The 15,779-nt window shown below is 39.6% G+C and overlaps 1 protein-coding gene across 3 annotated transcripts in view; it reads right to left on the minus strand.

Annotated features, from left to right (window-relative positions):
- RYR2 (ryanodine receptor 2) overlaps nt 1–5,787 on the minus strand; it is a 378,658-nt gene extending 372,871 nt beyond the window's left edge. For all 3 annotated transcript variants that reach the window (XM_066315680.1, XM_066315679.1, XM_066315678.1), the window contains exon 1: nt 5,542–5,787. In XM_066315680.1, coding sequence (XP_066171777.1) covers nt 5,542–5,589 — 48 coding nt within the window. In that variant the 5' untranslated portion in view covers nt 5,590–5,787. The remainder of the gene's footprint in view (nt 1–5,541) is intronic.
- Nucleotides 5,788–15,779: the final 9,992 nt, after the last annotated feature.

Below are 15,779 nucleotides of genomic sequence, written 5' to 3' on the forward strand. Positions count from 1 at the left end.
TCAAAGGTTATTTATTTATGTATTATTACCAAACTAAACAAATTTATCTCACAAAAATTTTATTCGGAAGTATAGGAATATATACACTTCTTAACTTTCCTTCTGTCGTCCACACAAAGCTTCATTTCAGTCAGATCAGGAAATTTAAACAAAAGCCTAGGTGTAATTCAGGAAACAGAACCAAAACTAATGCAGATTGTCAACATGAACCATTGTCAACCTGAAGAAATCAGAGGAAAAAGAAGAAAAATATTTGTCTTTTCAGTTTAATTCACAAACTTCCTGGGGTGAGTCAACTTTCAGTATTTCTCCACACAGTTTCCAATATTTTACCTTGATTCAGAGAAATAGTTCAACAAGTCCATAGCCCTGCTAAAAACAGACTGGTTTATTTTCTTGAATTAGAATCATCCCGAGCACTTTCCATACAGCCACGTAAGAGGAAAAACCACCTTTAAAATATGTCTGTAATAATATAGCACATAAATAGAGAAGTGCAAGTCAGACATAGTTCTCAAGCCCATTCTAAATCTTGGGTCAGAAATTAAGTGGTATTCCCTCTTTACAGTCTGTCCTTACATTTTAAGTTTGTACAATGGATTTTCCTCAGGTCTTCACGATTCCAAATAGCAGGATACATCAAAACATCTTCAGACTGACAGGAAATGCAGCTTTGTCTCTCAGAATATCAGTCAGCCAATATCAGTCACAGGGCTATCAAGAAACTTCCCTGGCGGACCAACTATTAGCTCCCCATCTGCCTTCTCACACATCAGATACACACAACTTCCAGATGCAGAACATGGGACAAGATAGTACACACTCTGGACAAGTAGTTTATCCACTAATATAATCTTAAAGGTGGTATAAAATGTTGGGCGAACAATTTTGGAATCAAAAAATTATACATAAAAGGTTCACATGTGATCCCAAAAAAGAAATGGACCGCATGTCCTTGCTAAAACCCTTTCCCTACAAACAAGCCATCCAGCTCAATTCCAAAATAGAATTTGAGATCATATTCAGTATCTGTACTGCAGTGCAGTGCCTTAGAGAGCAAGGTACGAATGCTGCAATCTCAGCCACGCCATCCCTCACATGAGCTGTTCAACAGTGATCTCTTGTGCCAGTCCCTGGTGTATCTTCAGAAGTCACATACTGACATGTACAAGAAACACTTTCTAAAATAAACAAAGAATATCCAAAGTGGGTTTTGGCATTCCTTCATTCTACAATTGCTTCTAATATCCAAGATTGCTTTTGAGCATTTTCTTCAGTGCATTCTGGCAATCCTGTGTTTGATGACTGCAGTTACCAGAATCTCACATATTCTGATAAATCCCTTTAAAAGATAAGCAGTACATGAAAAGCATGGAAGGATTTAAAAAAAAAAAAAAAAAGAAAAAGAAAAAAAAAAAACTCTTTTTTTCTTTTCTGTTTCACTGAGAGATTTACATAATTCTTCTAGTGTTTAGTTACTCATTTTAACAATAATCTTCAGATCTTGTTTCTTCTGGTTACCTTTGTGTTCTCTAATTCCACAGAATCTTCATGTAGGGTGGCATGCAAGCATGTGACTTTTAGTCAGATTTCAAGTGGCACTCATTGGCTAAATGTTGCCATAATGAGGACTGTCTGGAACTGAAAAGACTGACATTACAGAATTGCTATCCTAGAAATGTGAACACACAATATTCTTCATTTCAAACTTCTCTGCCATAAACTTCATTCTTTTATTACGCAAGTAAAAAATCCCAGCACTGAGTGAATAAAATCTTTTGCATGTCAAACATGAATCCTAAATAATGTTTAAATTTGTTTCAAACTGCTCTTCCAGTGTTGCAAAGGACACTTACACTTTCCCCTGGCAGTCACACTCAGAACTCTTAAATCCACGTAGAAAATAAGGCAGCACAGAATACGTTCACACAAGCAAGAGATTCTGTTTCACTGCCGGCTAATTAATTTTTTTTTCTAAAGGCCTTAGAAGAGAGTGCACCATGGAACATTAGCACCCAAACTTTAAAAACAAACAAACAAAAAGAGATGACTCCATCAGTCCTGGGAAACATGTGCTGCTCACGCTGATTATGCCTCTGATTCCTGACAGGCATGGTAGTCATCACTGTCTCAGAAGACAGTGAAAAAAACCATAACCCTGACAGCCCTACTTCACTGTGCCCTGTTAGTGTCTCCTACCATAAACAGCTAAAAGCAGACCTGCCTCTAATTTAAGAAACTCCACAACTCCAGAAAACCATACACACTGCATCAGGAACATCACAAGATCAAACAGCTAAATTACACATTTCTCATCACTTTTAGGTACATATTGCTCCTGAAAATCAGGACACCTTTCAAAAATATAAGGGACAAATACAGGCAATATTTTTTTAAGCCTTTCAATTGGTTTTAATCCTCTTGCCAGCTTGTCAGCCCATTTCTTGCAAAGGCCTTCCCTTATGGGTGTTCTGTGTCACAAAAAACAGTCCTTGCACCTCCATTTTAAGGAAGGAACCTATGCATTTAAGGGAAAATATTTTCTGTTTCCTCCTGTAACTTGGAATTATTTTCACTCTTGTCAAATTACACATCCTAATAAAAATAAAATAAAAACAAACAAATAAAAACCAGGTAATTTCCACATAAACTATGAATGTTTTAGATTCTTGACTGTAAAGACTAAACATTGAAGTATATTTTGCACATACCCTTGATCTTCCTAGTATTAAAAAATAAAACAACTCCTCTACAGGGAAGATGTCCTCCCTGGACACACAACTAATAAACACACTGCAGGATACTTGTTCCCCTTCACACAGCATGTTTATTCCCTGGGAGAAGTCAGAAGAATGCATGTCCAAGCCTAAAAAAGGCCACACATAACACAAGGTCATCTCCACATGGAGCACTCCGCAAACCAATGAGGGAGATCCCTGTTTCCAGAGAAGCAAATAATTCACAGGACTACAGAAGAGTTGCTTGAGGATAACTGAACAGCACGGAGCTGAGCTCCAGTCTGTCCAAAGCAGTCCCAAACAGAGCAAACTCTGATGCTTCCAGAAATACAGGGCATTAATAGGTTGTGTTCACGTCTCAGAGTGACATATCAAATTCAAATTATTCCCAAAAGAAACAGAAATTCATCCTAGCAGCAGAATTTGCAGGAGGTAATGCTTATTGCCTCTTTACCAAAACAAAACCAAATCAGAAAATAAAAAAAAAAATAAAAGAGCAACAAGTAAAGGGAATCATTACACATACAGGAATGTGCGAAGAAGAGATAAAAATCGGAATTTCCAATCAACATGTGGTAAAAATACAAATTCAGTTTAGTGTTTAGTAGCTTAATGCAAATACAGGGCATTTTTAATTGGGTAAAATCTCATGTGAAATTTTAAACATCAAAAAAAAGAGAGTGTTTACATTCCAGAGTAAACTCTAAAGATTTTAGGAAGTTTATGATGTCCTACCAAAGAAGAAAATATGAAGATCACTGTTTACATGTAGTAGGCCTACAGATGTCATCTTGAAAGTATTCAAAGCACAAAATGCTTTTTGCTTGCATACAGTGTTCTTTGAAAAGCTCTCATTTATCTGCAAAACATTTATGAATGCATCTGTCCCTAATGAGTATTTTAAAAAAAAATAACTAAAAAGAAAAACTGCAATAATTACCAGAGTAGTATCAGATTTCCAGTGCTTTCTACCAGTGACATTCAGAAAGTTACACACATGTAACAGCTTTAGAGACCACTAATAGAGAAGTGGAAGACTAAATCACAAAACACATCTGAAAGCACTGACTTTTTCAAGTAATGCTCATGACTCGGACAAAGTGGAGGGAAGAGTAAAAAATCACTGTTTACTACAGATTATAGACTCAAAATTTCACATGAAATGGCTTTCTCCAGCCTTTTAGATTAAACTACACAAGTGTCCCCAAATCTCAGTTTACCATATTCAAGGTCATTTTACCACTGGTGCAACATTCTAAACATTTTTAAGTATTATCTAAGACTAGGTTTGCCAAATCTGTACTGAGGCTGACACACATTATCAGGAGTGCTGTTTTATGTAACATGCTGCTGCTGTCAGGTGCTGGAGTTTAACATGACTGTAGATGCGCTGAGATCTATTAGCATGCTCAATGCTTCTCCTTCCCTATTAAGCATTCAGATAACATGAACTAAGCTTAACACTCAAGGCTGCCATTGTACAAGTCTCCCAAAAATCTTTACCAGTGAGAAATACTAAAAAAAAGGACTCTCATAAATTGAGATGACAAATTAGCTTTCACAGAAGCATTTTTCTGTTTTGTCTTTAGGTGTTAGGCAGCACTACAAGTCACATAATGCTGACAAGAAAAAAAGTTGCCAATCTTCATGCCAATGTTGCGTAACAGCTGTATTTTCTGTAAAAGCAGATTTTCCAAGAATCCTCAAACAAACAAGCCAAAAAAATTATATTAAGGTGTACATCTACTATTGTGTGGTTTCTGATAGAAATAGAAGACAACTGGGATCCAGGATTCTTAATGCTGCAAACAGCATACGAATATGTTTCATATACACTATGTTGCTTTCTTTCCAACCCCCTTTAGATGTATTTTCTTACAAGCCACTGAACGTGAACGTTTTCTAAATCAGACTGTACTAAATAAAAGAGAAGTTCAGCTTTAGCCTACAGTCTCAGTGTTTCCAGCTCTACTTCACAAATGCCTCAGCAATTTTTCCTCAAACTGTGGCACGGTTTGTATACACCACCATTCTGGAGCAGATGCCTGTCTGCAAAACTTGCTAGGATTATACATATAAGCGGCACTTGGGAGGTGGCCGAGAAGATAAATAAAAGCATCGCCTGAAGAAACATAATCCAGATAAGCCTTAGATGCAGCAGCCCCGATGTATTAATTAAAGGGAAGGAAGAAGCGCTCTAGCGCCTTAACATGCTCTGGACCGAAGTAACGAAAGGATGCGCACGCCAGAAAAAGCCGTAGTAGTCTGTGCCCAGCGAAGAGAACGCCTGCAAGTTAGTGGGAACCTCCGTGGGGAGGGGACAGGGTGAGAGAGGTGCGTGTTTTTTTTGTTGTTTTTTTTTTTTTTTCCCCTCAAGCCGATTTTTGCGAAGGGAGTGTGATTGCAGCTTTGGCGCTGGGGACGGCTGCTCTGTTAGTATCTGCAGTAGGCGCACACATCGCGGCCGGGAAGGCAGAGGAGAGAAGAGGAGAGGAGCGGTGCTGCTGGGGAGGCGCCGCTCGCCCCCGCCCGCCTGCCCGCCCCTCACTCACCCCGCCCGGGGGAGCGCGGCCGCCCGCCCCTCCCGCTCATCCCGGCACGGCCAGCAGAGCGGGGGCCGCCTGTCCCCCCCCGGCCGGGGCCACACGCTGCCAGGCGGCGAGGGACCGGGCTCCGGAGCCCGCTCCGAGCTGCCCCCGCCCGGCTCCCACCCCGGCCGGTCCGGGCGTCGCCCCCGCAGCCCCCGGCCCGCCCCGGCGCCCCGCCACAGCGCGGAGGTGAGGGAGGCAAGCGCGGCGCTTACAGTTCGCAGGAACTGGATCTCGTCCTCGCCCTCGCCCCCCTCGGCCATGGCTCCCCCTCGTCTCTCCTTCTGCCGGGCGCTGCTCCCGGTGCCCGGGCGGGCGGCGGCGGTCGCTCCCCGCGGGGCGGCGGCAGGAGGTTCGCGGCCGCGCCGCTCCGGGCCGGGGCAAGTGCGAGGGCGGCGGAGCCGGCGGCCCCAGCCCGGCCCTGGCTGCCGGCGGGGTGCGGGTGCCCGTGCGCCTGCAGCAGGTTGACAGCGCTGCCCGGCTGCCTGTGCCTGCCGCGGGGAGGGGGATGCGATTAACCGGGGGAGGAGGGGAGGCGGAGCTCCCGGCCCCCCCGCCGCTGCAGGTGATCCGCAGCCCGCTCCCTCCGCACTCCAAACGCGCCGCCCAGCGCCCCTTGCCGGAGCTCCGCGGAGAGGCGGCTGCCGCCCGGCTCGGGGCTCGGCTCGGGGCTCGGCTCGGGGCTCGGCTCGCCGCTGCCCGCCCCGCCGGCCCCGGGCGTTCACCTGGCCCGGCCCGGGGCTGCCCCGCTCCGCCGGGAGTCACCGCAAGGCCGGCGGCGCCGAGCCTGCCTGGGCACGGCTGTCCCGCAGGAGTTAGGCGTGATGTGCCGCATTGAGAGAGACCTCGGGAGAGGGAGAATTAAACGGCTCTGCGCCAGTTATTTTGTCAGCCGACTCTACTGTCGGGGAGAAGAGCTGGATGGTGCAACATGGCTTCACCGGGTGTTGTACTTGAACCATCGTGTGAGTGAGCTTAACCTGGGGTGAATGTAAGGTTTTAAAATACCATTTCATTGAAGGACAGCCACTACGCGTTTTCCATAGGGTGAAGCCAAGGGTTGCCACGGAATAGCTCATCTTTCGTGAGCATTCAAGCAGATCGAACCTTTACAAGGACACCTGTATCCATCGGGGCGGATGCTTGGCCTCCAGAAAGAAGTCTGGCAAGCCAGAGAGCCACCAGACTCCTAACAGCAACAGCACTCTGAAACAAGTGTATGGCAGAGAGCCTCTGTTAATGCAATGCAATGGTCATGAGGGGAGGAAAACAGGGTATCTCAGAAAGAGTAAAATTAACAATGGATCACTGACAGAGTGAAATGTATGCAAGATGTATAACTGCAGAAGGTTTCTGAAGGACCAAAACTGTTAAACATAATGAAATCACAATTATTTTGGTAAATAGACTGTGTGGCTGGCAGAGCAAAATATGTGGAAAGTGTATCTAAAAAAGCTACACCCATAATCTGTAACTTTATGCTGTTCAAGGACATCATGAAAAAGTGCGGCACGGTGTGATTTTATCATTGCTTCCAGCAGTGGAAAACCTGTTCATCTGACAGATTGAAAACTGCAAGAGCAGTCATGACCCATAAGACCTCTAGAGCAAGTAATGTACGAATGTTTAATACAGAGCTTTAAAAGATGAACGCCAAATTAATGACAGCTTAAGCATTTCCTCTATAATTTCCTGGTCTCACTTACTACTGACTTCAAGTGACTTTTACCTCTCAAGCTTACTTCTGACTGAAAATATGAAAAGAATGATAAAATAAAGATATTTTTTCACATTGTTCATTCATAGTGCATTCAAACCTCTTAAGTATGTCCTCTCCAAAATATTTAGACTGAAAGATATTTATTGAAATAGACCCCAATGATGAAGAAAAATCCTGAATTTGGACAAGTTTTAAAAATTAGGTTTTATGAAAAGGCACAGAACAAATATATTTTATCATACTATCCTATCACTTTCTCCAACTCAGCACACAAGGCAGTTCCAGCACAACTATTTGTGAATGTATTTCATATGGTCGTAAATCTCAGTTCACCTGGTCCAAGGTCTGGATCATAGAACATCCAGGGTACTTTGAAGATGAGCATCAGATTAGATGCCTTTTTTGTCTGCTGCATTTAAAGCAAGGACATTGTAGAGAAAGGAAAGAAAAAAAAATTATAAATAGTTCACTATAACATCAGTGCCTGAAACATTTTGTACAGTTTTCAGCACATTATGACATCATGGAAGTCGTTCCAAGAACTGTGGAACTGATCATATCTGGTTTTATAGATTTGGAGCTCATAATTAGACTCCTTGGTGTTTACAAAAACGAAAACTCCATCTGAAGCTTCTCCATGCTAGGGCAGTAATATTTCTCTGACACACAGCTTTGTTGATGTCTAATATGAGTGAAATGTATGCAGGAGTTGTTCAGACACCAAAGAGTGTTATCTTCTATCTTCTTTACCTGTGTATCTGTTCCAATGAAATGGCTAGGAGCATGTGTGATACTATTAGCCTTCTGTTAAATTGTTGGGATTTTCCACTTAGTTCCAAAGATATTATGTAGTAACAGAGACACATGGACCACATCTGGCCACATTAATTTGCTTAGGAAGAAAAGTTTAAAATAGTAAAGATTCTTCCAGAAACTTTCTGAACAGGGTCATAAAGGCCTAATGTAGATGGAAGCTTCTTGTTAAATTATTCATCAAAGACAAATATTCATATGTGCAGTACACATAAAATATTATACGTACACATGTGCAAAATACATATCAGGTATAGTTCCAGAATTTTAGCTGATGTGAGGTTTTAACCAGCAGTTATTGTTAACTGCACTGAATAATTAAAAGCAGCTGACTGGTTAAAACAAATGGAAATAACATGGTAGTTTCTATCATAACAGGAAGTAACGTAAAGTTCACAGAATTATTTCTTAGATGAACTAGAGGGAAAAGCAAAAGAATAAACATCCTCCATGGCTGATATTTACAGGTGGAATTCAGAAGAATTGCCTATTTTGTGGGACTGTGGAAGAACAGGGCTCCCTGCTCCAGGACTGCCAGCACCAAGGTTCAAGATGCCAGCCAACCCCACAGCAATTCACTTTCTGTTCCCCACTGTTATTTGATCATTTTCAATCTCTATTACATCTCATCATACCCACTGTTTTCCACAAGTCTGAAGATTTTTATCAATGACAACTCTGCTTTTCGTAGGAAAAAATTCAGAAAAAAAGTGTTTCTACCTTTGCCAAAATAATCCTGTCATGGTTTGTGAATTTAAAGGTTCTAACACAGCCTCTTAAGCTTAACAAAAAGTTTTCACTAGAAAATTGGCATTCCCTTCCAGCTCTAGTTTATGTTTTGTTAGCCATCTAGTTGTCTTTATGACATGCCTGTAGTATGTCTACTACTTTTTCACCCGATCGAGAAGCTGCCTTTCAAATTTTTGGTCCAGTTCTCCCACCTAATACGACCTGCTACTTACTGTAGACCTTTTATGGTCCTGTTCTTGTTATGTTCTTCTCAAAATCTCACTTGAAATCTGCCTATGTCCGTGCCCATTTCTAATTGTCACTACTACAGATACTTAATGCATTTTGCCTTTGCACAGCAAGGGCTTCTTGCTCCTGCAAGCCTAGATTATCAAGGCAGCAGTGCTGTGAGGATCCATAATATGCCCTTAACAATTTTCACAGAAAAACCCAAGGTTCTTTGTGTGATGCAGAGGCAGTACAGCAGCACCAGCATGACAGCGCTTCAGAGGTATCACAGCAGGATGCTGAACTGAACATAAACTGGCACTATTATAAGGATTTTAGCATTTTCCTTTCATAAAATTTAATCACTTAAATTAAATATTAGAAAAAGATTCATAGGTAATTTTGTGTGCACACACTCAAAGTAACAATCTATGCAAAACAAACAATGCTTGCTGTTTATAATAACAACAAGTACTGTGAACACTCAGTATTCAGTAACATAAAGGGAACTCCCAGGTGCTTCTTTGTTTTTTTATAGCACGACATACTACCACACTATTTTTTCTTCTTGGAAGCACAAAATAAGACAATGCCAACAGGAATTAAATGGGGCAGATACTATCCTTTCTTCCTGATGCTGCTCTTTCTTACAGCATGTCAGACTTTTCAGCCAAATATCAATCCTGCAAACATGTTATTCTAAATGCCATAAAACTAGAAAGATTGCACCTCCTATCACATGTCATAAATCACCCTCTGGCCAATGAAATTGAGTCAATGTAAAATCTATGCCGGTTTAGGTCCTAAATGTGACTTGGAAAGAATAAAATTAGTAGACCAAATTCTGCACAGAATTTACAAGATTTTATTGCAGATTAGCGGAGTTTAAGTGAGAATAATTATGTCTAAAACCATGTAGTTATATGCTTGCCATGATCACCCTGGAGTTCAGTAATATACTGCATTTTCTTCAATTACTGTTTATCCTGGAACACTGAAAGACAGTATAAGTGTCAATTACATGTCTGTCATTAGATACATGTTTTGTACTCTATATATAGCCTGTATGCAAGAATTTACACAGGGATACAGTGTTATAATAAAATTTAGGCAGCCAAGTTTTCCTTTTATAAAAAACTTTTGTTCTTCAGGCTCATGTCTAAATGCAGTCTAGAACACAGCTGTGCCAAAGTCTGGAATTTACACTTCTCACCAAAGAACAAGAAACCATCGCTGTCTGAAAGCATTCTTCCTGGCAAAGCTCAAAGCTTTTTAATTTCTCTTTTCATTATTTGATGGGGGGGTTGGGAGGGATTATTAACACTTAGTAGGAGCTATGGATCTTGTGGCATATATTTTGGGGGAAAATAGTTTGCTTGTGTTTTTATGTTCCTGCATCCTTTGAGTTTTTATTGCTCTTTGTAATCTTTTTCTAATATACAGTCTGATAAATTCACTAGAAGCTGTGGGGAGGCACAAACCCAGAAGAAACGGTTTTTTGAAGATGGTGGGGGTTTCCCCTTTGGTCATTTTGGAGGGCAATAACATACCATATTTCTAAATAATGTTACTTTAAATTAAAAGAGCATATTAAATAGCATCCTTAAAATAGAATTTCCCGGCTTTCTCAGTCTTGTAACAGGTTATGTCATTATGTAACTATTTACATGTACTATATGACTATAATGTGTGTGTATATATATATATGTATATTAATCTCACACTTTTATGGATAAATGGAGATGCTTCTGGTGCCTGCTTCAGCTTGCATTCTTGCAGCTGAAATACCATCAGTTTTAGCCAGTGAAATGGAATCAATAGGAAGGTAATTCTAATTTTGTTAATAACTTATGTTAACCATATGTCAGTCTCAAAAATCAATGCTTTTGCAAATAGTTGAAGAAAATCAACTTTTCAAGGTTTTTCAAAATCTTTTAAAGTAAGATCCTAGGTGCTCCATGTTCCTGATTTATTCTGAATAAGTTAATATCTGAGGACCTAAATACCTCCCTGGAACAAAGACAGGGAAAGCCTTCCTTCTTATTAAATATTCAGAAATACATTGTATAATTTTTCAGTAAACTTATAAAACCAGAAAATTTTCCTCCCCTGTTCCTACCATGACAATCTTTGCTGTGAAATTTAGTTCTGTGATATTTAACAACTCTGTTTTTAAAGCAACAGGCAGTTTTCTGGGAGAGATTTTAGTAGCCATAGTGCTACTCTGAAACTTGAGTAATATGTGAATAATTGTTAAGACATTTGTTTACAAAAAAAACCAAAAACAAACAACACAAACAAACATACAAAAAAAAAAAAAAAACCCAAAGACCACCAACCTCAAACTTATGTGAGAAGGCATTATATCTTATATTTTTTCTGAAGAGATAAAGAATATTTTTTCCTTGTCTGCTGAGCCAACCAATTGTAGGTGAGGGAAGGATGAAGGCAGACAGCACAAACATATGTAACATCAAGAAATTTCTGCTAGGATGTTATACAGGTGTTAATCAGACACTAGCCACCAAACGTCAAAGTTTTTGGCAGGTTCTGGAGAAGCAACTAATTATTTTGTCTTTAGAGACAATAAAAAGAATATTCTTCCATGGGAAAATATTTACATTACTTAAAAATGCTTATAAATTACTGATTAAAGAATTTGATAATCGATGCAAAACTCAGTCAGATTGACCACTCTCCAACTGAATATCCTTTCACCTGCCAGCAGGTGAAATGTATTTTTCTCATAAATATTATATGAGGTGATGATGTGGTAGCCTGGAGAAGCTGCCAGAATAAAAGTGGGGGAAAAGAAGACTAAGAAAGAGAAAGGGAAGATTTTCAAGGTCTTCCAATCATAAATATTGAACCTGTGTACCACAACATCTTTACAGTAATATCTTAATTTTTATCTTCTGTCTGCCTTCCTAGTACACTTCTTCAAGTGTATCATAACATACAGCTCAAGATTTGATTATTCACACAAGACACAAAATCATCCAGCACTTACAACTAAAACTTAAGCTGGTCATTATACAAACATGTTATTTGAGTTGTGATTATGACAACACAAATGCAGGACTACAATTGTTATTAGGCAAACTATTCACTGTGAACAAATTATTAGAATCATAGAATATGCTGAGTTGGAAGGATCATCCAACTCCTGGCCCTGCACAGAACACCCCAGGAGTCACACCATGTGCTTGAGAGTTTTCTCCAAACAGTGCTTGAATTCTGTCAGGCTGGTGCTGTGACCACTTCTCTGGGAAGCCTGTTCCAGTGCTCAACCACTGGTGAAGAACCATTAAGTGAAGAACTTTATTTAGCTTTTTTTGAGTCAAAAATTGTGTGCTAAGTCATTCACTAATATATTTGTTTTTTAGCATTGCTAACAAAATATATGGCCATAGTTTTCTAAAGTATACCCTTGGGTTTTGCCTTAGAATACTTCCGACAGCTTCTGTGATGTCTGTGGTGTCATGTAGGTGACAAGAGGATTATTTCTGCTGTCTCACTGGTGACAGAGTCAGAGGGACAAGCATTACATACCGTACGTAAGCACAAATAACCGTGTGCACATGCCACTGCAGATAACTGAGGAAAAAAATAGATGTTCCCCACATACCCCTCCGAGAAATCTGTAACAACATTACTGTTTCTCAGCATTATTTCACAGGCCAGCATAAACACAGTTTTCACAGTTAATTATTAATTGCTTTAATATAGGATAATTACACAGGTTAAATAATTTTTCTTTATCGTCACTATGAGTTTATTCCAGCCTTCCTTTAAGTTATTCTAATGTGCTCTACATGAGCTATTCTGCCTAGAAAGGCATGCATGAGCTATAATTTCCTTTTGACATTAAAAGCCACAAATCTAAAGATCATTGCACTATTGCAGAGGAAAAAACGTTTGGCTCTTAACTCAAAATTAGTCTCTGTAGCCATTAAGAAGTGAAAGCTCCATGGAGGTAACAAAACCAAAACCACTGAGATTACATTCCTGTCACAACAAGCACTTAACTGTTGTAGATAAGGTATCTGGGAAATTATATATAGTAAATAACCAGCATTCAGTTGTCTGTTTCACTAATATGAAAAAAATAGTCCTTAACACAATTTTAAAGCAGAAACAAATATATTAATTTATTGAAAAACAATAGTTATTATAAAGGAGTAGCAGAATTCCTGAATTGGAGTCTTGTATCACACTCCAGAATAAATTAAGACATTAACAGTACTTACGGCGTTCTTGCTGGAGCAAAGAACTTATATTTGCTATGGTTCAGTTATTTCTGTAATTAAAAAGAAAATTATTTTCTGAAGCTCTGTGAGGAGACTATCTTACATAAATATTTAGTCAAGGTTCCCAGTATCACATCCCATAGCACTAGTGAAATTTCTTACCTCTAGAAACTGGAAACACCATCTGCTTGTGACTATTCACTGAACAAAATAAGGACATATGCTGAAATGCATCTAAATCCAAATTTATAGAGTATAATGTGCTGAATTCTGAAAAGGAAGGATTTGGGGGTTTGTGCTGTTTATTTTAAAGACAGATACAGTTTGCTATGCTGAACTGGACCTAAAATCTGTGAGAGATATTTTCTAGTCAGCTTCTGTGGCAAGCAAAGTACTGATGCAAATGGGAGAACTGTCTAGTTCTCCCCTCATTTTCAGTCACAAATTTTGGACCTTGGTTGAATATCTGTTTCATAATCTTTTGTACAGTTGACTTTTTAATGATGTTTCAAATTATGTACAAAATTCTAATTTAATCTTGCTTAAAACCCAATGACTCTTATTGGATCCAGATATCATCACAATACAGAAATCATTGACTGTTTCAAAATATTTTCTACTTCTTGATTGCATCATTTTGTACCATCTCTAAAATCTTAGATGTGACTACTCAATATTTGTAGAAGTGCTCATGTAATTTTCAGGAATGCTAGTTCCTTCCAGACCTTATTTTTCCTATTCAGTTCTCCCTCCCAGTTTGTGGATTCTGCTGTACTTCTTGTAGCTCAGACTGATTCCATGAGGAAAGTTCCATTACATTTCCCAGAACATAGCATTTTAAAAAAATAACTCTGTCATCTCTGTCAGTTGCATGGGCATCTCACCAAGTGACCAGTGAAAACGAGCTGAACCGTTTCCTTTTTGCATCATCTCAAATTCTCAACTAAGGTGCTTCTGCTCTCCTGACAACAGAGAGTAATTTTGTAGTCACTGAAAGAGAAAGACACTATTAGGTAATATATCAGGTACTTCCCATCTTTATTATTGATTTTCTCCCTTTGATCTTAATAGTATATAATATTAATCAATATTATAATATCAATCATAGTACGGTAGTATCTTTCTTTTCACACCTTTTAGTGCACAGCTCTTTTTCAATAAACACTGGGCAGCCTGTTGTTTATATGACACTTATGATACAGCAAAATAATCACCTAGAATCTGTATCCATGAAGTCACGATTGAGAAATGGTGTTAGTGAGTCACGCTGAGCAGTATGATTTTACTTCATTAAAAGCAAGAAAATCACACTTACTCCACTTAGATGATCCACTTTAGATCATCTTCTCTTTGAGGTTACTGAGGTCATTTCAATAGCTTTGGAGATTTTATAACTCTAGTTCAGTTGGGCTAACCTCCTGGTAATCACAGTGTGAAAAGGGCAGCTCAGGGCCGGATGATTGGGTCTGAGTAAAGCGAGTGCTCTCACACCACGAGATGACTGAAGCATCATCCAGTTCCAACATTTCTAACAGGCCAGCATATTCCTCAGCAAGGAAGGGAAACTGCACCGCAGTGTCACCCACCCAGAAATTAGAGAAATACATAAATGTACAGATATTTATAAACCATATATAAGTAAATCTCCACGTGTCATTTCAAGGCAGGCACAGTTTCAGTTGAAAAACGCAGCTGTACATTAAAGCAGAACCCCCAGGCTTCTCTGCATATCATAAATGGGGATTTTAATTGTCCCATTAACATTTTCTCTTTTAGCAATATATCATGATTTCCAGCGTTAATAGCAGCACTGCAGCTCAGGTTTCTCTGACAATTCTGCCTAATCTGCTTATTAAATGTTTTTCACAGGCTTGGTTCCATGCTTGCCTCTTGGCATATATAGTCACCAGCAAAAAAGTGGGTGTAAAGCTCTCCCACAACAGACTGATAACATTTTGCACACACATTATCCAGATGTATATCATTATGAAGCAGCAGAGAATAAGGATTTTATGTTTTGGAACAATACTGGTAGATTTTGAGCTAATTGTTACAGGAAACTATTAGAAGGAGCTCATAAACAATTAACAATGGGACACTCAAGTTTCTGCTGATTTAGCAGAAGGCAACAATTTGCTGGTGATTCACTGCTTATCTCCCAACAGAAACACATAATTTGCTAATCCATTTCAGTCCCTGCCTAGTGATCCTAAAGGATAATGTTAACATTCTTCACCTGTCTTAGCACACAGAATAGGTATAATGAGACTTCACATATATACACAGGTAGGACTGTAGGTATACCCATCAGCATTAAGTGAGGGTGGAGATCTCAGTGGAAATAGAGAGCACCAACTGCAACATCCACTTTCAATTAGACTTTAAGAGTGACAGAACTAAGACTGCTTTCCTTCTGTTGCAGAAATGTGCTTTTATTACTGGTCAAGAAGACAGGCTTCCGTTTAGGCCATGTAGCAGACCTTCCCTACTGACAGCTGAACTTATTTTAATTAAATCCAAGCAAGACCATAAGGGAGGGGACTGTCTTAATATATTTTGCCCAAATCAAGTAATACTACCTTTAGGATCAGTATTTTCTGCAGTGATATTGCTACTGCTTACAGTTCCTCCACCCCAGCTCGTATGATCAGTAGTTGGTTGTTGGGTTCTTCAGCTGTATTTTGATGTCATTAGCTACAGGGGAAAGAACTGT

The sequence above is a fragment of the Sylvia atricapilla genome, chromosome 3 (genome assembly GCF_009819655.1).
Source record: "Sylvia atricapilla isolate bSylAtr1 chromosome 3, bSylAtr1.pri, whole genome shotgun sequence".
NCBI classification, from domain to species: domain Eukaryota; kingdom Metazoa; phylum Chordata; class Aves; order Passeriformes; family Sylviidae; genus Sylvia; species Sylvia atricapilla.